At 49.8% G+C, this 24,325-nt stretch overlaps 1 protein-coding gene across 3 annotated transcripts in view; it reads right to left on the reverse strand.

The window, feature by feature from the left end:
* Window positions 1-24,325, reverse strand: part of Sh3pxd2a (SH3 and PX domains 2A) — a 217,898-nt gene that overhangs the window by 112,050 nt on the left and 81,523 nt on the right. For all 3 annotated transcript variants that reach the window (XM_058581285.1, XM_046450358.2, XM_046450354.2), the window contains exon 4: window positions 6,189-6,265. In XM_058581285.1, the coding sequence (XP_058437268.1) occupies window positions 6,189-6,265 (77 nt within the window). The remainder of the gene's footprint in view (window positions 1-6,188; window positions 6,266-24,325) is intronic.

The following is a 24,325-nucleotide window of genomic DNA, read 5'->3' on the forward strand; positions in this document are numbered from 1 at the left end:
GGTATAATGAATTCCATTGGCATATGTGAAATGTGGGGGGCCTTGAAGGTCAACCCCACCCCTGTACCCACTGCCATCCTGGCCTTGGAGATCACCATGTTCAGTAACATAGCAAAAAGTGTCTGGGAAGTACTGCAGGAACCTCTTTAGGCCAGTGTTTAGTAACAATAAGGACGTCCTGGGGAATGACTAATTCAATCATCACGTCAATGCTAAGAGTTTTTTTTTTTTTTTTTTTCCTTTTCTTTCTTTCTTTTTATTATTATTTTTTTAATAGTCTGGGGATAATTTCAAATTTATAGAAGAAACTCAGGCCCAAAGAGTTTAGTTCCCCAAGGCTATACTCTAAGTATCAAAATTTTGCTTCAGGTATCTGTATCTAGACCCCCTACTCTACTGATAACGCTGCTCACGCCTGCTCTCTTTCCCTCTCTCTCCTCCTCTCACTCTCCCTCCCTCTGGTACAGGAAATTGAACCCAGAGGGGTTTAACCCCTGAGCCACATCCCCAGCCCTTTTGATTTTGAGACAGGATCTCTCTAAGTGCTTAGGGCCTCATTTAGTTGCTGAGGCTCGCTTTGAACTCACAATCCTCCTACTTCAGCCTCCCAAGCCTCTGGGATTCCAGGCATGCACCACAGTGCCCAGCTGACACATGCTCTCTACTGCCTCAACATTACTCATGGGGATCTGACTGTGGAGCTGGAACTGCTCCTGGTGACACCTCATGGAACACAACTGGGGCCAACCCAGATCAGACACATCCTGAAGGTCCTCCTAGCGTTAACAGGCTGTGGCACTAAGGCTATGCACAGCCCCATTATCAGTGAGTTCAACTGCATGATCTGTCAATCAATCTGATTGAAACTTTCTAACAGGGCTCTGACTCAGGTGAGGTCAGAGGGTCCCGAAGGCCCTGAGTTGCAGAAGGGCCAGAATGAACCTGACCTCACACCCTCAGCTCCTGGGTAGGGAGCAGGGCCCTGTGGGGCTTCTAAGCATGTGCGTCCCTGTAGGATGCTGGCTGAGCTAACTCCAGTCCTTTCCAGTCCTGCCATTCTGAGATCTGGGCTGGGGAGGTGGCTAATACCAGGTCAGGAGAAACGGGGAAGGGCTGTGGGTGGCGGGTACCTAGTTTGGGCAGACTGATAAAGAGGCACAAGAGAGCCATCCAGGTTTGCTGTCAGCTACTTTTGCTGCCAGAGCCCCCCCTTTCCAGTCCTGAACTGCCCTAAAGTCTCCAGTTCTTGCCCCCTCAAAACCATTTTCTTAGCAGCAGGTGTCATCAGGCCCATCATGGTGCAGGTTTGGAGGGTGGGGAGCGGGGGCTACGTGATGTGTCTCTGAGACCTCTGCACAGATACAGGAAGCAAAAGTCTAGTCTTTGGAAATGCAAGCGGCATGGGAAGGGGCCTGGCTGACGGCTCAGTCCTTGGCTCCCTTGAAGCTCAGCTCTTTAGGTAATGTCTGTCCCAGGGTAAAAGACAAAGTTCTGTATTTGGCAAAACAACCATGGGTGTCCTGCTCTTTACACAAGATCAGGCATTACCCTCTTTCTAGAAGTGCCAGTTGCCAATCAACAGAAATCTTACAGGTAAAAGGTAGACTGCACTCCAGGCCTTGGGGCTGCCTCTGACCTGCCCAGGCTGTTCTTCCCAGGTCACTACCTGGAAAGCTGGGGTCTCATGGAACTTCTGTAAGCCACAGTATTTCAAATGCAAGAGTCTCTTTCGAGGACCTAGCAGCCCCTCCTTTTCAAATGTCAATCATATCTATTTCTTGGTAGCAGTTTAAGCTGTTTCCCAAGGGATCCCAGGACACTGGGGCCTGGAAGAGGTGTCATCCTCTGAGGAATTTTCTCTCCTGGGACCTTTTCATCTTGTCAGCAGATGCTGTCACTGGGAGCCACACTTCCTGCTTGCTAGTGAAGACAGGAGGATAACAGATGTGCCCCCCCACCCAGGAGCTTCTTATCTGGGAAGAGGTCAAGGGGAAGTTACCGTCCTGCAGAGGACAGATGTGCAGAGCAGAGGCATGCAGAGTGCTCAGCTTCCCTGGGAGACACGAGGCATCTCTAAGGGGCCACTATGGAAGCTGCATGTGTCCCTAGGAAGCAAATTAGCTCAGGCCAAGGGGCAGAGCCCTGGCTAGCTGGAAACAGCCTGCTCAGGTCTGGCTGACTGGACTGCAGCTGTGGGGGAGAGGCAGGAGTTGGGGCTGGAGCAGGTCTTGGAGGCTGCCCCCAGAGGGCCTGGCTGAGACACTTAGCCATTCTCAGTGGCAGTGGGACTCCTCCAAGGGCCTCTAAGGAGAACAGGAACTGGATTAGCTTTCTCCTAGGCTAAAAACACCTTTCCTGGGTCTGTTGGGGAGATGGAGAAATTCTACTGATCAGGGTCCCCCAAGGACGAGACCACTCAGGAGGTATGAATGGTCACTTCACGGAAGATGTGTCATCCTCAGGAATTTTCTCTCTTTATCAGTCTGCCCAACTTAGAAATCCTCAGCCTACCATGCCTCAGTCTCTCCCACCAGCAGCACTCCTGGCCCAGGTCCTCCCTCAGAACAAGGACCAGAAGATCAAGATTACCCTCCCCAAGGGAACAGCCAATGATGGGCCAGGGATAATACTTGGGACTAGGATTCACCAGTATGTAACAATCTCAGTTTCCAATCTGGGAAGTGGGGATAAAGTGAGTCTGGGAGACGAATGAGGGCCAGGGGATCTGTGACCTTCAATCTGACCTCTTGGTGGGCTCATACTTCCTGTCCCCCATTCCTTCATCCCTGAAATCAAGTGTGTTGTGGACAGAAGAATCAGAGAAATAAACTCAGCTACTGGGGCAGCAAAAAAGTCATAGTCACACACACCAGAAAATGCAGATTTGCATAAATGGCACCAATATGTCAAAGGTGAGTTGACCATTCTCGAACACTCTCCTTCACACACATACTTTCCACTAGGATACTCATTTTATTCCCTGGACAAACACTGCAAACATGTATGTCCCCTGAAGGAACAGGGTAAATGGAGTCACAGTCAAAATTGGTAGTCTGAGCTTCTATATAGCTCATGCTTGTTTAGTTAAATGAAAGTCTTCACTTTGTTGCTATCCCCAGAACCATTAAATAGTAACCGCACAACCATGTTGCCCATTAAATTAATTTACAGAGTTAAAGAAATGCCTTTGGAACCCCTCTTGTTAGACATCTGGCCCTTAAGTGCCACATAAAAACAATCATCAGGCTGGAGCTTGGTAAATTTTCCATGATGCTCATCTAATCTGCTTCATATATGTTCAAAATCAACACTGAGATTTGGGTTATGAAACCACCCTTAGAGGAGGGACTAGCTGGCTGGTGAGGGCAGAGAGCCCAAAGTCTGGGGAGTTCCTCTGCATGGTCAGACTTTTCACATCTGCCTGCTCCTTATGCAGGGCTCATAATTTTGGGTGCATTTGAATTCCCACCAAATCCCAGACTCTGAGCCCACGTTGTCTCACAGGCCCAAGGAAGAAGATGCTTGCTAGCCACGCAGAGCTGGATATGCAGGGAGCTGGAAATAAGGACTCTAGAGACTCCAGGCAGCATGCATCTAAGGACAAAGGAAGGGCTGGCATAGAATACGCTGCACGTGGCACTGGCCATGAAGTTGGCTGTGGTGGGCAGTAAAACTCAGTGGTCATAGATTGGACCATCTGGGGGCAGAGCTGTGAAATATGCAACTCTGGGTGGCAGTGGCCATGGACGGCTGCTGGCTTCTCCCCACTGACTGTTCCCGGGTCAGGGGTTTCTCAGACAATCAGACCACAGATCCCAGCTTCTCAGTTCAGCAGAATTAAAGGTCAGTCTGCCTTGTCCCCTCTCCACTGCATTCTCAGAGTGAATTCCTGCCTGTGAGAGGCCGTCTGCCTGGCAAACCCCTGACACTGTTCATGGTCTGGCTCAGAGCAGTTCTCAACTGTGCTAGTCGGGTGGGGAGGACCCCCTCAGTTGGCTCTCCCAGCCACCAGCAGCACCAGAGCCCCAGACACCCTCTGAATCAGGAGTCCCATTCAAAGCCTGATCCTAAGAGATAAGATGCTATCAGTTTCCTCCTCTGGCTGGTCCAGGAGACACATTTCCATAGAGCCCAACTGCAGAGGCCTCTGGCTCCCCAGCTCAGAGAGGCTGAGACTGATTTGAGCCATAAATCCCAGCTGGAAAAGGCTTCCTCCCGCCCTTTTCCCCCTCCTCCATTAGCTCTGCCCATCTATTTAACTTCCCGGGAAAGGAATAAAGAGAAATGAAAGCTCAGGCTGAGGCATCAATTAAGCAGAAACAGTGCATGCTCTTTAAAGAAAAAAAATGAATATTGATCTGAAGAAGAGGGAATCTATCTCAGGGGAATTCACCCTCCGGGCATCCTTTTAGGACAAGGCAGAACATGTGACCCAAGTTTAATGTGCACAAAATTCAAATTCTGGTTTAATGAAATTGTTTGGGAGCACTTGTCTTCCTAGAGGCTTGGGAACGACAGTTAATAAATTTAGCAACTTGGTTCTTATTTAAACATTTATTGCCAGGCATAATGATTCAGAATTATAAAATGTCAGAGTAGAAGGGGACCTTACAGGTAACAGTTCTGTGTAAGGACAGGGCATTTCAGGAGTCGAAATGGTGTGCTGTGCCTCCTCCCCGCTCAACCCTGTGAGACAGGATCTCCATCCTCATTTTTCAGATGAGGAAATTGGGGCTAAAAGAGATAAAGCAACTGTACCAGGTCACACAGCTCGTGAGTGGGGCCCTGGGATCCAACTGCAGCTCTTCTCGTGTTAATGACCACATTTGGAACAAAACATTATGCCACACTTGCTTTCCTAATATTTTTAAGTCAAATTCCACAAAACAAAATTGTTTCTGTTAAAGCCAGTGGGATTCAGAAGTAACATTATTTAATGCTTGCTTTTTATTGGTTTGTTTTTATTTGCTTTTGTTTTCTTTAATTTTTTTTTTCACCGCTGGGCTCAAACCCAGGGTCTTACATATGCTGGTCAAGTGTTCTACCACTGAACTAAACCCCAGCCCTTTATTTACTTTTTTTTTTCTTTTTGCAGTGCTAGGGATTGAACCCAGGGGTACTGAGCTATGTCCCCAGCCCTTTTTATTTGAGTCAGGGTCTCACTAAATTGCTCAGACTGGCCTTGAACTTGTGATCTTCCTGCCTTAGCCTCCCAAATTGCAAAGATTACAGGTGTGTTCCACCATGCCCGGCCCTTTATATGCTTTTAATAAAGTTTTTTTTTTTTTAATTTGCAAATAAAATGCTTGTGCCTTGTAATAACAAAATCATCTACTAAAAGCTTCCTCTGAGCTAAACAGTAGGCCTGATGATTGCCAGCTCATTCCATCTCCATGGTCACCCTCTCTGCAAGAGGGACAATTCTCCTTCCAACTAACAACTGACATGGAAACTGAGGCTCAAGAAGTTAAGTAAATTGCCCAAGTTCATAAAACTAGCCAGATGTTTGAACCCAGGCAGTTTGGCCATCCAGAGGTCATGTGCCAAGGACATGAAGTAGCCTCCCATCCTCACTGCAGGGGTCCTAGGCTCTAATCAAAGCAGAAGGACAAATGGGCTCTGGCTCATGACATTGCTGTCACTCTCCTGTCTACTCTTTGATAATGGTTGTTCTAGTTATGCACAAGTGTGTGTATGCAAGCTGGCTGCTGCCAGCTGTGCAAGTGTGTGAGACAGAGAAAGAGAGAGAGAGAGAGAGAGAGAGAGAGAGAGAGAGAGAGAGAGAGCATTTGCATCTATAAAGATGTGTAATGAACATTGGCATCTATAAAGCTTATGTGAATAAACAAATGTGTATTCCAGATGCCACCAAACTCAGAGCTGACTCCACAACATCCCAAAAGGAATTCAAAGAAACAATTGTCCATGTCCAGCAAAATGCCACACGCAAATCCCTTCAGCAGGAGGCCTCTCATGTAGGTCCCAAGCCAGTGGAAGTGATTTAAAACAGCACTTTGTAAACATGGCTGTGTTCTGAAAGGATAGTGACCCCTCCTGGTGGGCCACCCACTTCCATCCTACTGGCCAAGCAAACCCAGGCCTCAGAAGTGTTTGTACAGAGAGCCTCCTTCACAGACAGACAGCCCCTCAGGCAGAGGGTCCACCCCCACTCCCAGACACACCCTTACCCGGCAGTATTCGTCGATGGGCTTCAGCCTCTTCACAGCTACATCCCGGATGTGGCTTCTCCGGAAGAGGATCTTGCCTGGAAGAGAGACGCTCGTGAGCCAGACATTCTGGCTAAAGCCATCATAGGATCTTTTCATTTCCCTCCCCCTTGTCGAGGAAACAAGAGGAGTGGTCACCTCTCCTGGGGGGCAGGAGGCGATCAAGGCTGAGAGCCCAGGGCCTCTCCCTGGAGGCTGCCATCTTGGGCTTCAACGAACAACTTGGTCAAGTCACCTTGACTGGGTCTAATGGTAGGATCAATGCCTGACATGGGTGTGGCTTCTAAATGACCTCACAAATAAATATAAAGTATGGCCCAACCCACACGCTATGTTTTGTTTTCAGACCCATCCCTCCTTGAGAAATCGACATACATTTCTGCCAACTGGGCAGGAATTTCTATTCTTAGTGTAGGTGGGTGGCTATTTCCAGGGCGGGCACAAGCCATGGCTGCCCCAGTGTGACTGTTGCCTGGGCTTTCTGTACACACAGCCTCCAGCCATTCGGGCTGCTGCCAGCTGTGTTGGTACATCTTTCTACAGGTATGGACAAGGCTTACAGGAAGTGCCACCCGTCAGACCTTTCCAGCAGGTCCTTCTGCCCTGGCCACATTCAATCATGATAAATACATTGGTGCACAATCCTTTTCCAGACTGTTAAATTCAGAACCTTAACTCTGACAGTCAAGGTCTTATACAACTGACACTTCTGTGCCCAGCGGCCCAGTGGGCTAGGGCCAACGTCCTTTTTCAGAAAAGCTTCCTTGATGGTTGAGCTTTCTCTTTCCAGAACATCCATAATACGCCCATTCCTGGGGCACTGGCCATACTGTACTGTATTTTATAGCACTGGTGACCCATGGTAGGTCCAGCAAGCCCAGCACGTGGTGGAAGTGCTGACCTGGAGCTTCAACATGCATCTGTTGTCCCAGTCTGGGCAAGGCCACTTCCATTCTTAGCCCTTGGGATGCCAATGGAGCTAATCACATGCCAATGGCAAACGGTGCATGTGACTCAGCTTAGTAACCAGTTATTGGCCTAGGGATGGGCACCCCTGATACGGGCCAATGAGGGTAAGCCCTGAGACTTCCTTCTTCCACAGTTGCTAAGCCCCTGAATGAAAGGCTAGTGCCTCTAGTAGCCGAGTTTATTATTTCCTGAGAAGAAAACAAAATGAGAAAAAGGAATTGTGCCTATCACAGGTAGGTGCTTAATAATTGCTTCTTGAATGATTGAAAAATCAAAGGCAAGAAATGACCAGGGCCAGATTCCTTTGATATCATTTCAGCAGCTGGATATAGCTGTTCCTGGACCTCGGATCATCCCGCTACTTGTCACTTGTGTAAAGCAAAAAAAAAAAAAAAACTTTTTTATTTAAACTAGTTGGAGATAAAGTTTCATCACTTTATTTGAAGGGCTCCTAATTAAGATCATTCCCACTGCATGTGAACAAATATTCCACTGCATGTTAATCCACTCAAGCTTCTTCTGCCAAGGACCAAGTGAAGTACTAAGAAAGGCAATGACCTTAGTTCAGGCTGTTCGCATGGAAGCAGCCCTAGAAATAAGAATTTGAATCTAGTGGATTATGTGGGAGGCCATCCACGGAGGCATCATTAGGGGAGAGGGAGAATAAGGCAGAAGGTAGAGAGATCAAGAGTTATCTCCAAGGGCTGGAGCTCCGTTCTATTGGGCAACTCCAGGGGACACACCTCAGGGGCATCCCTGCAGAGGCTGGGGAGTCTGTGGAGGCTAGGGAGGCTGGGGAAGCTGGGGTAACCAGCCACCAACTTCCTGCTTGTCATTGAGGGCTTCTTTTGAGGGCATTAATTCTAGCATCTCTGGCTAAGTGTGCTCCCATGGGTGCTGGTACTTCTTATAAGGAGTCTGTGGCAGGCAGAAGGGAAAAGAGAGGACATGGAGACATGAAGCAATTGCTGCAACCATCCCTGATTTCCCTGTCACCACGTGACATGGCTCCTTGACCACTGAGCTGCACAACCAACCTGCTAATCCTGCTGGGAAGTGGCAGTGGAGCAGCAGCCCAGGAGGGCTAGAGCATGGGCTACCAGCACAGGCCCTGGCCGCTAGGAGCCTGCCATGCCACCATGGGCCTGAAGTATGGTGAGCCAGGGCTGAGGCAAACCAGGGCCCACTGACGGGTCACCCTGCAGCAGCCAGACTGGGCCTGGTGCAGAGGCCTGCTCCATCCAGTACGCAGTCCGGAACCTCCAAGCATCTACCATCAGATGACCTTAACCTCCCACTTCCAAACAAGCAGTGGAAAACCCAAGTGGGGCAGACCAGAATGGAGACTGCAGGTGCTAACCAACAGCACTGATACTTTCCCAAACCCTGATTAGCAGAAATTTGGACCAATAGCATTGACCCAAGTGCTATATAAACCTCTAGACTAGCACACGCAAGTGGCAACCTGCTATCAGATCCCCTCTCACCCGGTGGGAGCTCTGTTTCTATTCACACTTGAATAAATCCTGGTCAGACAAGAACCCAGAAAGAAGTTGGTGGTGAGCTGCTGGGGCCTGCTGCATCACTGGAAGGCCTAGCCTGCCATAAAGAACTGTAACATATCACTCAATGGTAGTGGAAAATAAATGGGCTAACGGGCCTTCTCAGCTGTAGAGGCCTGTAGCTTATGCAGACCCCACCTGAAGAAGCAGAGAAACTCTGGTTTCCACAGTACTGGTAACAAGCCTTGCGTAGGTCAGACAGTGGAACCCATAAGCATGTCACAGCATGTGTGACTTGCTTCCTGCTTGAAGCCTTTGGTTTTCCATTCAAAGTCTGGCCTCCAGCTCAGGCTCTGTGTGCCCCACATGTTCCACCTGGCAGGGGCCTTGGAATAGAGCCGATGCTCAGTAAGTGCACACTGGCTCACTTCCTGCTTGGGCCTCTTCCCGAGCTCTCCTTCCTCTGGGCTCTCTAGAGTCAGTGCACAGGTTATCTGTGTAGATGGCACCATGTCACCAAGACAAAGCACTCTGCCACATGCTCCTTTGGAAAGGAGATAAAAGGTGATGTCTCAAGACACTGGTGATGGCTGCTTTTCATAGGGGAAGATGTCACAGACCTGGTATTCCTTGCCTCTTTGCCTCCTGCTCTTTTTTGGTTTCCTGTTGCTTTACTGCCCACGTGCCGCAGAGCCTGTGTGTGCAGCTATGGGGACACTGTGAACATAAGCATGTGGCCTGAGCAGACCTGCTCTCTGGACTGACAAAATGACAGGCAGCCAGGACTAGCCTTCCAACCGAGTCAGCTGTCCGTCAGGAGCTGGAGGTGGCCCAGACCCAGCTGACACCAGTCATCGAGGGGTATGAAGGAGCATCTGAGGACCGGAGGAAACCACAGGGGAGGAAGCCTCATCCTCATCCCACCCAAAGTCAAAAAGGAAAGGAGGGAGATGGGGAGACACACTGGGTCCCCCTCCCAGCCCCCACCCCAAAGCTGGTCGCACCCCTAGATGAGCCTTGTATCCTGAAGAAGTAGATGTTGCTCTTTATTTAACAGCAGAGACAGATCCAAAAAACAGGGAAGGAACACTCAGGCCCCCAGAAGAGAGGGATGGGCAAGGTGGGCAGGAGGCAGGAGGCTCCCCTTGACTCCTTGTCACGCTGGCCCTGGAGCATGGGACCCCTTTGCCCTTTGCATCTACTCATGCAAGCAAGGCCACCTTGCCACCAGCATGTCCAGTCCCCTCAACAAGCTCATGGTCTGCTGCTTGGGTGTGAAGTCGGAGGAGAATTTTTGCACAAGCCAAATCCCCATGTGTGTTTCGGGTCCCCACTGGACTACCCTCTTTGCTGCCGAAACCCTGACAGGAGCAACACTTCCTTCTCTTGGGGCTTTGGCACAGTCAGCCAGTGGGGAATGAGGGAGGGAGGGAGGAAGGGGGAGGGATTCCACGGTCTTTACTTCTCTGGAGGAATCCAAACCACACTCTGAAAGCCGAACGGGTGACCATATTAAAAGGGAGAGAGAAAAAGGGGGTGGAGGAAAATCCCCATTAAGGAAACCGAGACCACAGGGCAGTAAAGGCCTCTTGTAAATGTAATTCAGCCTCTTTATGGCGGCGCTCTGCTTCTGCCAGAGTCTTCAAAGCCCTGCGGATGCTGCCCCAGAAATCTGATAAGAATCATAAGGCAGATCACACGTGGCCTGAAACAGACCCGGCTCAGCCTTAAATAGACTTAACTTGCTCCTGAAAGTAGAGAAAGAAAGCTGGAGCCTGCAGTCTGCAGGCATGCCTGCCACTCAGGGCCAGGCGTGGACGGAACAGGCGGCCCTGGGCAAGGGGCCTGGGTCCAAGTCCTGCCTGTGCATGTTCCACCAACAAGCTGGCACCCAGGGGTGCAGCCTCCCGTGGCTGTGTGGCTGTCTGGTACTTTTACTAGGTCCATCTTGTACAGGAGGAGATGGCAGCTCAGAGAGATGGCTGAGTTGGGATTTCACCTCGGGGTTTTGAGCTTGGAGAATGAGGGTAAGAGTGTTGGCAATGAATCCAGAGGGTTCTATGGGCTCAGGCCATATAAGGTCTTTCGAACCATGATGTGAGGACTCTGGGTTTCACCCGTGTGTGAGGGAAGATGAGAGCAGTTAACCCCCTGGGCCAACCACAGCCTCTAGGTACAAAGTGAAATCTATGGTCCTCCATGAGAATCTGGGGGTCAGATTCTGCAACCATCCCTGATTTCCCTGGAAGAGCAGAAGCACAGCACAGACAGGCCCACTCCAGCTACGAAGAGTTCGGAAGCCACCTCCACGGACTAGGTGCATGTTCTACAAACAAGCTAGCACCCAGGTGTGCAGGGGCCATGGGGCACACTGGCTGCAGGGGTGATGAGGAACCCCTTGTGGCCTGAACATGCTGATCTATTCCCGGTAGCCTCTCCTCGTCAAGATACACAGTGTCAGCCAGGCATGGTGGTGCACACCTGTAGCCCCAGCTGCTCAGGACACTGAGGCAGGAGGATGGCTTGAGCCCGGACATTCTAGGCTAGGCTGGTCAACATAGCAAGACCCTATCTCAAGAACAAAAGAAAGAAAGGGAAAAAGGGAAGGAAGATTGGGAAAGAGGGAGGAAGGAAGGAGATATGCCTGTCTATGCCAACATGTTTAACTCCCTCTTCCCTGCTTTTTTAAAAATTTTATTTTATAATCATCTGGAATCATTATTCAAAGACATCCATCTGTCCAATCACCCACCCAGCACTGTCTTGGTGGGACCTGCTGTGCTGGGCTTGCTCAAAGCCCTGCAGTGAACGTGACAGACAGACGGACGAGGCCTTGCTCTCAAGGACCTCACATGCTGTTTGGGAAGGAGGGGCAATATATATTTTTCATACCAAGTAAGTAGTTTGGTAAGATGTATAGGTCTCCCCCAGCCTCTACAGAGGGAATAAAAATAGGTGTCTGGGGGAGAATTCAGATTGGTAGGGAAGTGTCTCAGAGGTTCAATGGAAATTCTTTTGGGTACAAGGGATTGAATACAGGTGTGCTCTACCCTTGGGCTATATCCCCAGTCCTTTTTATTTTTTATTTTAAGAGAGGGCTTTGCTAAGATGCCCAGGCTGGCCTTGAACTTGCAATCCGCCTGCCTTGATCTCCTGAGTAGTTGGGATTACAGGTGAGCACTGCCATACCTGGTCAGTGAAAATTTCAAGGAGGAGACATTTGTGCAAAGCTCTGGGGCAAGAGAACTTGGTCAGAGGAAGTCACAACAGCAAAGTCCCTGAGGCAGGAAGAACTGAATATGTTGGAAGACAGAAAAGAATCTAGAGAGTAGCCTGTGAGCCACAAAAAAGGGAGCGGTTCTATTCCAAGTGCCCTGGGAACCCTTCCCATCCTTGGTTAAGGCTCGGGTTCTATGCTGCCTGCTCTGCAAAGCTTCCTTGAATGCCCATTACCCCTGTGCCAACCTCCCAGTCCCTCGCAATCACCCATGTTGTCCTCTCTCCCTTGCTATCCTGGAGAATGTCGGGAATATCTCTCCATAGGAATATCCAATTAAGAGGTCCCCCTGATTTATAGCCACAGTGTCAGCAGTCCCCAGGCTTGGGGAGGGCCAGCTCTCCCAGGTGCCTCTCAATCCTCTCTCCTCAGTACTGCCTGAGAGCCTGGAGGGTCAGAATCAGAGGAGACCACAGAAAGGCCCAGAGGCCCACAGCTGCAGAGTCCAGCAGCCTTGCTCCTCAGGAACGGCATTCCTGCCCTTCTCATGGGGGTCTGAGGACAAAGGAAAGGGGAGCATACAGGCCTCCTAGGGCTGTTGTAACAAACTGTCACCAACTTAGTGCCTTAAAACAATAGGGATTTATTCTCTCTGAGTTCTGGAGGCCTGAGATCTGAAGTCCAGGGTCAGCAGGGCCAAGGTGCCTCTGAAGGCTACAGAGGCCTGGCCCTTTGGCTTTTTGGTGGTGCCAACATTCCTTGGCTTGTGGTGCATCACTCCAGTCTGCCTCCACCCACACCTGGCCTTTCCTTTCTCTGTCTCAAATCTCCATCTGCCTTTCCTCATTTTGACACTGGTCACTATGATCCTAAATCTAGGATGATCTCACCTTGAGACCCTTGACTTAATCACATCTGCAAAGACTCTATTACCAAAGAAGGTCCTAGTCACAAGTTCCTGGGGTCAGGACTTGGACATTTCTTTGGGGTCGTCATTCGACCCACTGCAGGAGGTTATGGGAGAGAACACAGAGCCGTCCGGTTGCCTGCCAGTCTCTATCCCTAGCTGACTGCCATCGCCTGAGGGCAGGTACAATCTTCTATCCTCCTTGTGCCCCTGGTGATACCTGGCCTGGCCCTGGGTACAATGAACATAGGAGCTGTCTGATTGTCTCCAGGAGGACAGGGAAGTTTCTGGGTCAGGGACAGCGTGCACCAGGCTCCCTGGGGCCCAAGAGGGGTGAGGTAAGCTGGGAGGATCTAGTGCTAAGTGGCTGAGTGAAGCGGGCGGGGGTGCCCTCTCTGGCTGTGCTGGCCAATGTGGCACCCAAGAGACAAAAGACACATTTCCCAGACAAAGTACAAGAAAGATGTGATGGTCATAGAGGGACCCTCTCCTTAAGGGAGAACACAGGCAATGCTTGGGCGGGGGCGGGTAGTTAAGTATCCTGCCCCCCCCCACACACACACACTCTGCCTAAAGACGTGACCTGGGTCCCTGTGGGAAGTGGGCCAGGCCAGCCATGAGCTTGTGTCCAGTTGCCCTCAGAGGGTGCCTCTGACAACGTGTTTGCTGACCAACTGCTGGAGTGGAGCTCTGACATAGGAAGGACCCTAGGGCAGAGGAGGGCAAAGAGAACATATTGCAAGAATCTGCTGATGGTTCCTCCTTCACTGTGAAAAACAAAACAAACAAGCCCTCCATTCTGTTTGATTTCAGAGAGGCTGGTATTAGCCCCCAGTCCACAAGGAAACCAAGTTGGTACGATTCAGAATCATCCTAGGACTTTTTTTAAAAAAAAAATACCTTTTTTTAAGTCGTAGATGGACACAATAACTTAATTTTATTTATTTATTTTTATGTGGTGCTGAGGATCGAACCCAGGGCCTCACACATGCTAGGTGAGTGCTCTACCGCTGAGCCACGACCCCAGCCCCTTATCCTGACACTTGTGATGGTCTAAAGCAAGCAGCCAAAAGTAGGGGGTGCTGTGGGCCCTAAGAATATCCTACTGTAAAAACAAGCCTACAATCCACAGCCTACCTTTTGGATACCTGAGATAACAGAATTAGAATTTATTTTCTTTGATTTAAGACTTGGTTACAATATGTAAACCTCTCCGTGGAGAATGGCACAGTGAGCCTCTAGCAACCAGTCACACCTGAGTATGAATAAGCATCAGTTTCTCACTGGACCAATAGGTCTAGTTAGGGGAGAGGACAGAGACGTTGACAGAGGTGCATGGGAAGCCGGAGAAGACTGGAGAAGGTGGAGTCAGCCTTTTCTGGCTTCCTGCAAGATGCTTCTGCTACTTCCTGGTTGTGTGGCCTCCCAGTGTTCACCTGGGTTAGCCCTGCCTTGCTACGGCCTGAGTGGCAGGTGGGCAGGCCCATGTTTATCTTGTTGATGCTGCCACCTCTGACCTTCTGCAGCGGGGACCGCAGGCCCTGTGCTCCCTGGAAGGCTGCTGTCAGCCCTGGTGCAGCTGAGCTGGCGTACCCCCCACCTGCAGCCTCACACCTGGCTCGGGCTGCACCCCTAATCCTGCTTCTCCCCTGCAGCGCCCGGCCTGGCTTCCCTTCACTTGGGCTGAGGTGAGGCCTTGAAGCAGTCGCAGGTTCTGGAAGGAGGAGATTCTGTCAGCAGCCCCAGGCCCCGACTCCATGCTGAGTTCTGACCCACGATTCTCTGTCTTCTAGAATCACGTCAAGACCTTGCTTCTGGCTTGAAGTATCAGGCCTCCATGTGCCTCTGCTCCCTTGCTACAGCAGCTACTCACCCATTAACTGTAAGCCCCAGGCTTCTAGGGAGCATCTTTTTTTTTTTTGTATCTCTTGTCACCAGCTGGGGGATATCCACCCGAGAATAAAGTCAACAGAAAAGAAAGTAAAGCTGAGAGCTTGAGAGACATGATATTTGGCCACCTAGATCCAGCCATGCCTGATGACATTACTCCTGATTTTTCGGTATGTGAACCAATACATCCCTCCCTTCTTTTAAAGGCACAGTGAGATGGGTCTATTTCTTGTTACCAGGAGAATCCTGATGAGTACTCTGCCTCTTACTATTGTATGACATGGGACAAGTTAAAACCTACTTGAGCCTCAGTTTCATCAAGCTGCAAAATGGGGACCATATGCCTGACCATATGCCTAAAGGATTATTGTCAGCAATCAGTGAACTAGATATAAGCACATTTACCACAGATCCCAGTCCATGATAAACGCTGAACACATGGGATCTTACAGTCAATGATTCCAGGTCAAGGAGGTGGGGCGTGGGAGGGTGTGGGTACAACCTGGCTCTGCCTGTCTCTTTGCTGGCACATGGAAGCCAAGCACTGTAAGCATTTCCCAGGCACCCAGTCTGTCCACCTGGGTCACTCTCCCAAGACCAGACCCCTCCCACACACCCCTGCAGCAGCCTGTCCTGAATCTTCTTCCCCCATCAATGTGCGACGTCTCCCCCACCAGCCCTCCCTGCTCCTCTGAGGGTTGCTTCTCCACGGGCCCAGTTCAAACGGCAGAGAACATAACAATGACAGCAGTGATTCACTTCCCGCCCCACCTTGGGATGGCCCTGGGTGACTCACACAGGTGAGTGTCCCCCCTCCAGCACTCCTGCCACTCTCCCACACATTCAAGGAAACAGAAATGGCAAAAATCCCCTGGGATTCCCCACGGAGGGAAACCATAACTTCCTCACCTCTGTGTGCTTGACAGCGAACACCAGCACATCCAGGAGGGGAAAAGGAGCCCCTGAATTCTGGCCTGGGGTTCCCATACTCAGCGCCCAGAGCCAGGCTATGGGGAACAAATCTTCTTTCCCTCAGCCAGGGCTGAGCGCCTGGGTGCCAGCGTCCCGCCATTCTGGACTGATTCTGCCACCCCATCCCATGTGCTTCTCTACTCTCGATCCAGTGGGAACGCTCAATAAAACTGAAATCTAGGGCCATGCAGTTGGAGGCAGCAGAGCTAGTATGGAGTGTGGTGCTGATAGGCACAGGCTGGACACCACCGCGTCCCTGGCACATGTCCATCCTGAGCAGCAATCTTCTCTCATTCCCAAGGGATTTCGGGGCTGGATTATGGCTTAGAACCAGCACGTGGCACACAGCGCCTGGCACACAGGACTGTCGATGCACAGAAATGTGGGGCAAGTCACTGGATATCAGGTCAGTGGCCCGTGAGTCCTCCAGTGACCTTCTGTCAGTCTTGAATCTTGATCCTGTCTCTGGCCTCACTCCCAATCCACGTTCACCCAGCAGCCAGAATTAGATTCTTCAAATGTAACCCTGGCCTAAAGCTTCCAGCCACTACACGGGGCATGGAGATAAAGCCTAGACTCCTTCCTATGGCCTAGGAGGCTGTGCAGATCAGGCTCACGCTGCCCCTCCAAGCTCGTCTCCCCTCACTGCACCCTGGTGCGTCCATGCCACAACCTGCCCACTGCCCCACCCCAAGCTTGTGTGCACAGCGTCCCTTTCCCAGAACCCCGCTCCACGGCCCTTTGTGTATTAATGCCTTCCAGCCTTCAGATGGCATTATAAATGTCACCTCATCAGGAAGGCCTTGGCAGGCCACTCAGAACACAAAAGGCCTCTCCCCACTTCTCCAGGCCCGGACGGTATCCTTCTCAGAGTAGCCACCATTTGTGATGATCTTACTGACGCACTCTTCATGTGATTCCCTCAGTACAGAGCACAAGCTCATGTAGACAGTGGTGCTCATACTTTTAGGGCCCAGCACAAGGCCCTGTGCACAGCAGGCAACTGACATGTGCTGAACAGGCCAAGGAGTGTGTGTGTCTGGCCATCTCCCTCTGACCCAGCTCCGTTTATTCGTGAGTGTGCACACGCACAATCTGAGGGTACCAGCAAATGTGGCTCACCCCCACACCCCCCCACGGGCTGCCCTTTAGAGCTGGGCTGGGGCTGTGGTGAGGGGTGGACTCGCCCTCCAGGACCCAGACAGAGTGGGGCCAGAGAGTGTGGTTAGCTGCGAGGCCGGCACCGGGGCCAAGCTGTCCCTGCTCTGTACGGGCGTGGGTGTAGCGGGCGTGGTGGGCAGAGGCTCAGTACCCTCCCTGTGGGAGTGCAGGAATAAAAGGCCCATTCAGCCTGGCAGCCTCAGCTCCTCCCCTGCAGGGGAGCTGCCCTCAGGAAAGAGGACGGTGGGATGCTGGGCAGAGCTCCCTGGCAGCCTCTCCCTGTGGCATGGCCCACAGTGGGGAGGGTGGGGCTGGGCCTGAGCATGGAGATGTGATAGAAAGGCCCAGGCTTCTGAATGAGACGCCCTGGGGCAGGCAGACTAGACTCCAGGCCCAGGGATGCTTGCTCACTTGGATGCTTGAAAGCACAGGAAAATCCCCAGCAGGCAGAGGCTCACTGGAAAAAGGCCACAGGCTTGACCGTGCCAGTAGAGGGGTTTGCCTGGCTTGCTTGAGATGGACACCTTGAGCCTTGGCCCTGTGGGCAGAATTGAGCTCAGACAGATGACCCTATTCAACAACCTCCCACCAACCATAGAACCACTTTCTGTGGTTCTATCTCCTACCCCTGCAACGATGTGATGATAATATTAAGAAAGCAGTAACGTGCACTGAGCACTTGACCTTGCAGTAAGCGCTGTGCATGAACTTCATATTTATTACAGTATTGGATCTTCATAATAACCTTTGATCTGGCTACGAGGTGTGGTTGTTATTTCTACTTTACAAACGGGTAAACTGAAGGTCAGGAAAGCTGAGTGACCTGCTGAAGGTCACACAGCTGTTAAGTGGTAGAGCTGGGATTTGAAGACTGAAGGTGCCTACATTCTTAATTCTTTTGCTATGTTTCTCTTTTCCTTGTGCCAAGGGCTGTGTATCCCCTTGGTCTACCTTCATCAGGAGGCACATCTCAACCCACCTGGACCCCATGCATAGGGTCAGCAGGCATCATTTATTCTGTCCCTCTCAAATGCCAGGTATTACACAGAGACTTGGATGTGATGGTGATCAATACTGACACAGTCCCTGCTGTCACAGAGGACACAGGATGTGTGGGCACTGTGCTGCAATGTATGAGTTATCATGGGGACATGCGGGAGGGTGACAGTTCTGAAGAAGTGGCAGGAAACAGCCAAAGAGACATGGGAAGAATATTCCAGGAAGGGGAGGAGCCTTAGCAAAGGCCAGAAACCAGGCGCATGTGAGAAGATGAAGTTTGGTATGGTTGGAGAGAGGGGTGCATGTGGGGGGATGCTGCGGTGTTACAGGGTGTGGGTCATGAGTGGTGCAAGAAGAGACTGAGCAGGTGACAGGATTTGACCACAGAAGCCACACAGAGCAACGTGAAGCCACTAAAACTGCATATTCAGAAACACCCAAGCTCCTGGACCTTCAAGGCCAAGGACCACAATTTCTACCTAAAAGGATGCAAGCACCCTCAGACCCAACCCATGTCCTTCTTTCTCATGTCTTAAGCTTGGGGGTCAGGAGCTGGGGGAGCAGCTCCAGCCTGGTCACTGGCTGGGGTCACACAACACAACTCAGCCTGTGGTCTCGCCAATGTCTATACAGCCCAGGTGGATGGTGGGGGTGAAAACCAGGAGACCCCACAGGCAATCACATCCAGGCCCTTATTCCTGAGGTCAAAGCTGAGCTCAGACAAGGCCATGCCTTGCCCCACTGGACATAGCAAGTTAGTGGTCAGCTTGAACTCAGAAGGCCATTTGGGCTGGCAGCCCGGTTCTGGGGTGGACACTGCAGCTTCTGCACTTATAGGTCATGCTATCTAGGGTCTCCAACTTGGCTATCTTTCTTGCCTCCAAATTCTACCCCAATCCAAACCCAACGACAAGAGTTGCCACCTACTGGCTTTATTAGATAACTGAGGAACTTATGGAGATTGCATCCAAGATGGCCCCGGTGACCATTTCCCTCCTAGCCTGAAAAGGCTCACCTCTGTAACCAACGATGGCATGACTTCTAAAAGACCGCAAGGGAAGATAAACTGTGTTATAAGGACACTCAAGCAGCCCTAAGGAGAGGACTATGTGGCAAGGAACTAAGCCTTCTGCTGACACAGCACCAACCTGCCAGCCACATAAGCGAACCATCCTACAAGAGAGCCACCAACTCCAGTCAAGCAAACGCTTGGACTACACACCTCATGAGAGATTCAGTCAAACCCATCAGGTTAAGCAGTGCCTGAGTTCCCGCCTACAGAAACTATGAGAAATTCAAGAGAGTAATTTTATATAGGTAACTAAAATGCAGGGCCTAGCAGTGCTCATGGGAAGGTGAGGGCCCCTGGTTGGCCTTAATCAGAGATATTTTAGAGAGTTGGCTGCAAATACAGATCCTTGGATTTGCCCAGATTCCCTAAATTAGAATATAAGAAAACATGGGCAGGGTGAGAGTCTTCATTTTTAACAAGGCCACGACAAATTCTCACATACTTTGAAGCCAAGAATTACTACCCTCATCTAAACCCCACTCGAGATCTAGAGAGGCCCGGAGTGCTCTCTGGGATGACCCTACAGAAACTGAGGCAGCCTGGCCCTGGAATCCACTTCTGACTCTTGGCTCAGTGCTCCATCTTCCTTGCTTACCCATATTGCTTGTTTGAGAGGTAAGGGCTTTCTTGTCTTTGTTTCTCTTATTTATGTTTTAAATATTTGCCTGGGAACAACTTTGTCAGCACTACCCATGTGGGCCTCCTACTAAGAAGGATGGGTGCTGTGTCTCGCAGAGAGGTGGATGCTGCTGTGGAGCAAAGCTCCAGAAGGTATTTGTTCTACCTTTCTACCTCCCAAGATGTCTCAGCTCCAGCCTTTCTCCCAGACCAAGAAAATGCAGTGTCTGCAAAGCAGAGGTAAGGAATGAGGGAGTCTATGTCAACGCCTGCCAAACCTTCACCCTGGTAGGTAAGAATAATCCCACTTTCATTTGCATAGTATTTGTGGCTTAGGAGAATCCATGCATGGCCAATTGAATTACCTCTGCCGACTGCAAGACAGGGAAGTCTGGTACCCATTCAGTCATGCTTGCTATATACTGGTTGAGCATCTGTAATGTGCCAGGTAATATTCTAGGCACAGGGGATAAATAGATATGTTGGGGATGTCCCCAAGTCACACACTGCTGGACTGAATACCAGGTCTGAGTGCAGGCAGCATTACCTAGCTCCACTATATGTGTCTGCTCACCAAGAAGGCTTAGCAAGAGAGGGGTGCAAGGGCAGCAGACAAGGAGTGTGCTGCTAGAGCCCAGAAAGACAGAGGGTTTTTCCAGGCCCCACTGGCAAGTTAGAAGCATCCCAAGAGACACCAAAGCAACTGACTAATGCTCACGCATGTCCAGACCTTCCTGATTTGTGACTGCCTGCTGCCCTGCCACGATTCATGCCTCCAGACATTTGGGGGCATTAGTATTTATAGACCAAGTTTCTATTTATATCTTCACTGAATTCCTGCTAACCCTAGCTGCTTCCCCCCACCCCAAAAATTAGAGAGTGGAGGATAAGAACTCTTTTTTCACCAAGTAAGTGAAGGGCAAAGGTGAAGGTCAAAGTCTTGGCTATGTGTGCACTCTTTCAGCAGGAGCCCTTCACAGGGAAACATTCAAGACAAGGGGGCTTTCTATGCCTTCCAAAGGAAATGGGGGTGGGGTGGGGTGGGGAAAGGGAGGTGGGGAAGGGCACAATGCTGGCCTTATACAGAGGCAGCCACATTCTGCCTATATGGTGGGATTTGAGGCAGGCCTAGAAGACCTCTGCTTCCTTGAAATGTTTTTTCCCTTTTGCATAATATTCCATCACTTAGGCAGTGATGATCCTTTGTTCTTAATAGCTTTTAAATCCCAAAAATATTGCCACTATAAGAAAACCCAGACAGTATCAAGTCCATTGTATTTCACAGATGGGGAAACTCAGGCTGTGATCTGTCCTCCTTACAGGAGAATCTGAATCAATAAGTGGAATCCTATTACACTGTGCAGGAGACCATCTCAGTGTTGTTGGAGGAAGTGCTGTTGGGCACAGCAAAAGTAACTGGGGAGAGCAAAGCAGGCCCAGAAATCCTCCCTCACCAAGTTTTAGGAATAAATAAGTACAGCTATGGGTCATAGTTCTGTTGGCACCTCAAATTGAAACTTTTAGGTTTGTATCACACAGAAAATCAAAAGTAGGGTTTCTGTCTTCCTCATTTTTAGTCTCTGTTGAATCAAGGTTTGTCACTGCTTGGCTGCTTTCCAAAGCTAGCTGGCCAGATGTCTATTTCCTTCTGGGCATTATGCCTGCAATTCCAGAGCTGGCCACTAGGTGGTGGGATCAGGTAGAATGAATGAAAGGTAACAGGAAATACTGTAAACTAGACGAGACTTTTACTGTTGGAATGTGACTCTATTAAGAAAAAAACAACATTGATCATCCTCTAACTGATATATTTTTAAAATACAAAACTTGAAACAAGCACTAAGAACTGCAAACACCTTTGTATAGGGAACACTCCATCATTTTACACCAAATTTCAACTGATTAGTTTCCAAGTAGTACATCTCAGGTCTGTCCCACACCAAGGACTTCCAGGGCACACAAAGCAGTGGTCAAAAGCTTGATCTTGGAAGTAGAGGGGCCTGAGTTTGAAGCCAGCTCCACCTCTTACTGACTGAGTAGCCTTGAGTAAGTCACCTGTAAGTCTTCATCTGTCAAGCAGATTTGTTGTCATTCAGTTAGATAATATAAGCACACGGATTACTTTGCACAATCTCTGGGAAACATATATGTTTAGTAAATAGTAGCCATCATCCTCTGGCAGAAAATTCTCCCATTTATAATCATTTAACCTGTCTCAATTTCCAGGCCTTATTTGCATTTCCTCAGGAGGCTCTGTAACTTCTCCCCTACCACCAGTTCCACCAAATGTTACCTCTGGGCCGCTGGGCTCCTGTTGAGAACAGTTGTTCTCTTCTCCCTCTGCGGGAACAAGCCTTTCCAATAAGCAAGAACAGCCCTGCCAGCCACTAGGTCTCATGTAAGCCATCCTCACCAACTCCCAACCATTAAACTTGTAAATCCATCTTTCAGAACACAAGCCAGAGGCCAGGAGTGTGACCTGGCCATCACCAGCCACTCCCTAGACTCAGCTCTTTTCCTGTAACTCCCTTTTTAATTAATTAATTCATTCATTCTTTTTGTTTTTTAAATAGTGTGTGTGTGTGTGTGTGTGTGTGTGTGTGGGTGGGTGAGAGAGAGAGAGAGAGAGAGAGAGAATCTTAATATTTATTTTTTTTTTTAGTTTTTGGCGGACAACATCTTTGTTTGTATGTGGTGCTGAGGATCGAACCTGGGCCGCACGCATGCCAGGCGAGCGCGCTACCGCTTGAGCCACATCCCCAGCCCTCATTCATTCATTCATTCTTTATTTTTACTTTTATTTTTTTGGTACTAGGGATTGAACTCAGGGATGCTTTACCACTGAACTATATCCCCAGCCCTTTTATTTTTTATTATTTTTTTTGTAGTCGTAGATGGACAGAATGCCTTTATTTTATTTGTTTATTTTTATGTGGTGCTGAGGATCAAACCCAGTGCCTCATACAGGCTAGGTAAGCGCTCTGCCGCTAAGCTAGAGCCCCAGCCCTTACTTTTTATTTTGAGAAAAGGTCTGTCTTGCTAAGTTGCTGAGAGGCTCACTAAATTGCTGAGGTTGACCTCAAACCTGCAATCCTCATGCCTCAGCCTCCCGAGTCACTGGGATTATAGGAGTGCACCCACTGTTCCCAGTTCTGTGACTCTCTTATTCTAAAGTTCAGGTTTGCAATAATTATTTTATCTAGATAAGCAAAAGAGTCTTCCTTTAAAAAGTCTCCTTCTAAAAAACAAACAACAAAAGAGTCAGCATCCCTTATTAAAAATAAATAAAATAAAATCTTACTTTTCTGTCTTAATCTCTCTGACCAAGTCTCCTCAGAAGAGACCCCCTCTTTCCTAACAGTCCAGCATAACTAGCTATATAGGTTGTAGATATTCTCATGCCATGTTATCTTCAAAACCAGAGGCCAGTCACTCCCATCTCCAAAAGAGACTTCTAAAATGAAATCAGCAATCTCCTTGGCCCCAAACTTCACCGTCTTGGAAGGGAAGGGAGAGACAATGTTCTGACTCGCATCTGATGAAAGTGTTTAGCTGGGCCTGAATATCCTCCTGCTTAGTCTAGTGATGGGAATCCAGGATCGTGCTGTTGCTTATGGCTTCATGCCACAGGATATAGGACCCCAGAAACAACTGGGCAGCTGTATAAAGATGTGAGGCCACAGCGCCACGCTCGCCAACTGCATGAAGCCTTGTCTCCCAGTGCCCCTCTATTTCAAGTCGGAAATGAAGTTGTCATCCCAGGTTCAGTGGTTTATATTATGTGAATGAACTGAACAAAACCAAACACCAAGAACTTCCTAAAGACAGGGCAGACAGCCTACTGGAGGGCTCCGATGAACCTTAAAACAGTGCTTCTCAAATGACTGGGCTCTTGTTAAAATGCAGACTGTGACTCAGCAGGTCTGGGGTGGGTCCAAGACTGCATTTCTAACAAGCTCCCAGATGTTGCTTGAGCTGCAGATCTGCAGACCTGTGTGTGTGTGTGGTGGTGGGGGGGGGGGGGGCGCGGACAGAGAAAGAGAGAAAGACAGACTTGGGATTGAACCCAGGTTATTTTGCTACAGGTTGCTAAATTGCCCAGTCTGGCCTTGAACTTGCAATCCTCCTAGCTCAGCCTACAGGAGTGCGCCACCACCCAGCTCGCAGAACACATTTTGAGCTACAAACCTTCAAACACCCAAGCCTGTGAATCCTTGTTTCTGCAGAGAGCCCTTGTTCCTGGAAAGGATTCCAGGAGGCTGCCTTTCAACTATCCCTGAGAGACAGCTCACCACTTTGGTGGAATCCAATATTAATAATCACGATCACCATCATGTAGTGAGCACTTACTGAGTGTTTCACAGGTGACATTTCATTCGAGATCTCAGTCGCCCTGGGAAGTGTTTCCTAGATGAGGGTTATGAAAGAGGTACAAGGATTCTGAGAACTGGCCCAGTGTCACACAGCTCAGAAGAGGAAGAGGCCAAGTTGCGATTTGAACCCAGGTCTGTCTTGCTTTTAGGCTTCTAGTGCTGAAATACCGGAAAGTACTTCCCATTTCCACCCCAGGAAAAGTAGTGTTGGAGTCAGACAAGGACCACCAAGAAGAAGGCTCAGATCTGTTTGAGCCCAGAGCCAGCACAGTTCCCCTCCATGGCTCGCAAAGCCCAGAGCTGCACTAGCTCTTAGGCAACACAGCTCTGGAAACTCACCGAACCTGCTCGTCTCCCCAAGATCTTCCCAAACCCACTCTCACTGAGGTGAAATCTGGCTCCCGGTGTACCGGCCTGG

The sequence above is a fragment of the Marmota monax genome, unplaced genomic scaffold (genome assembly GCF_021218885.2).
Source record: "Marmota monax isolate L192 unplaced genomic scaffold, Marmota_monax_Labrador192_F-V1.1 WCK01_AAM20220418_F8-fsc00004, whole genome shotgun sequence".
Taxonomy (NCBI): Eukaryota; Metazoa; Chordata; class Mammalia; order Rodentia; family Sciuridae; genus Marmota; species Marmota monax.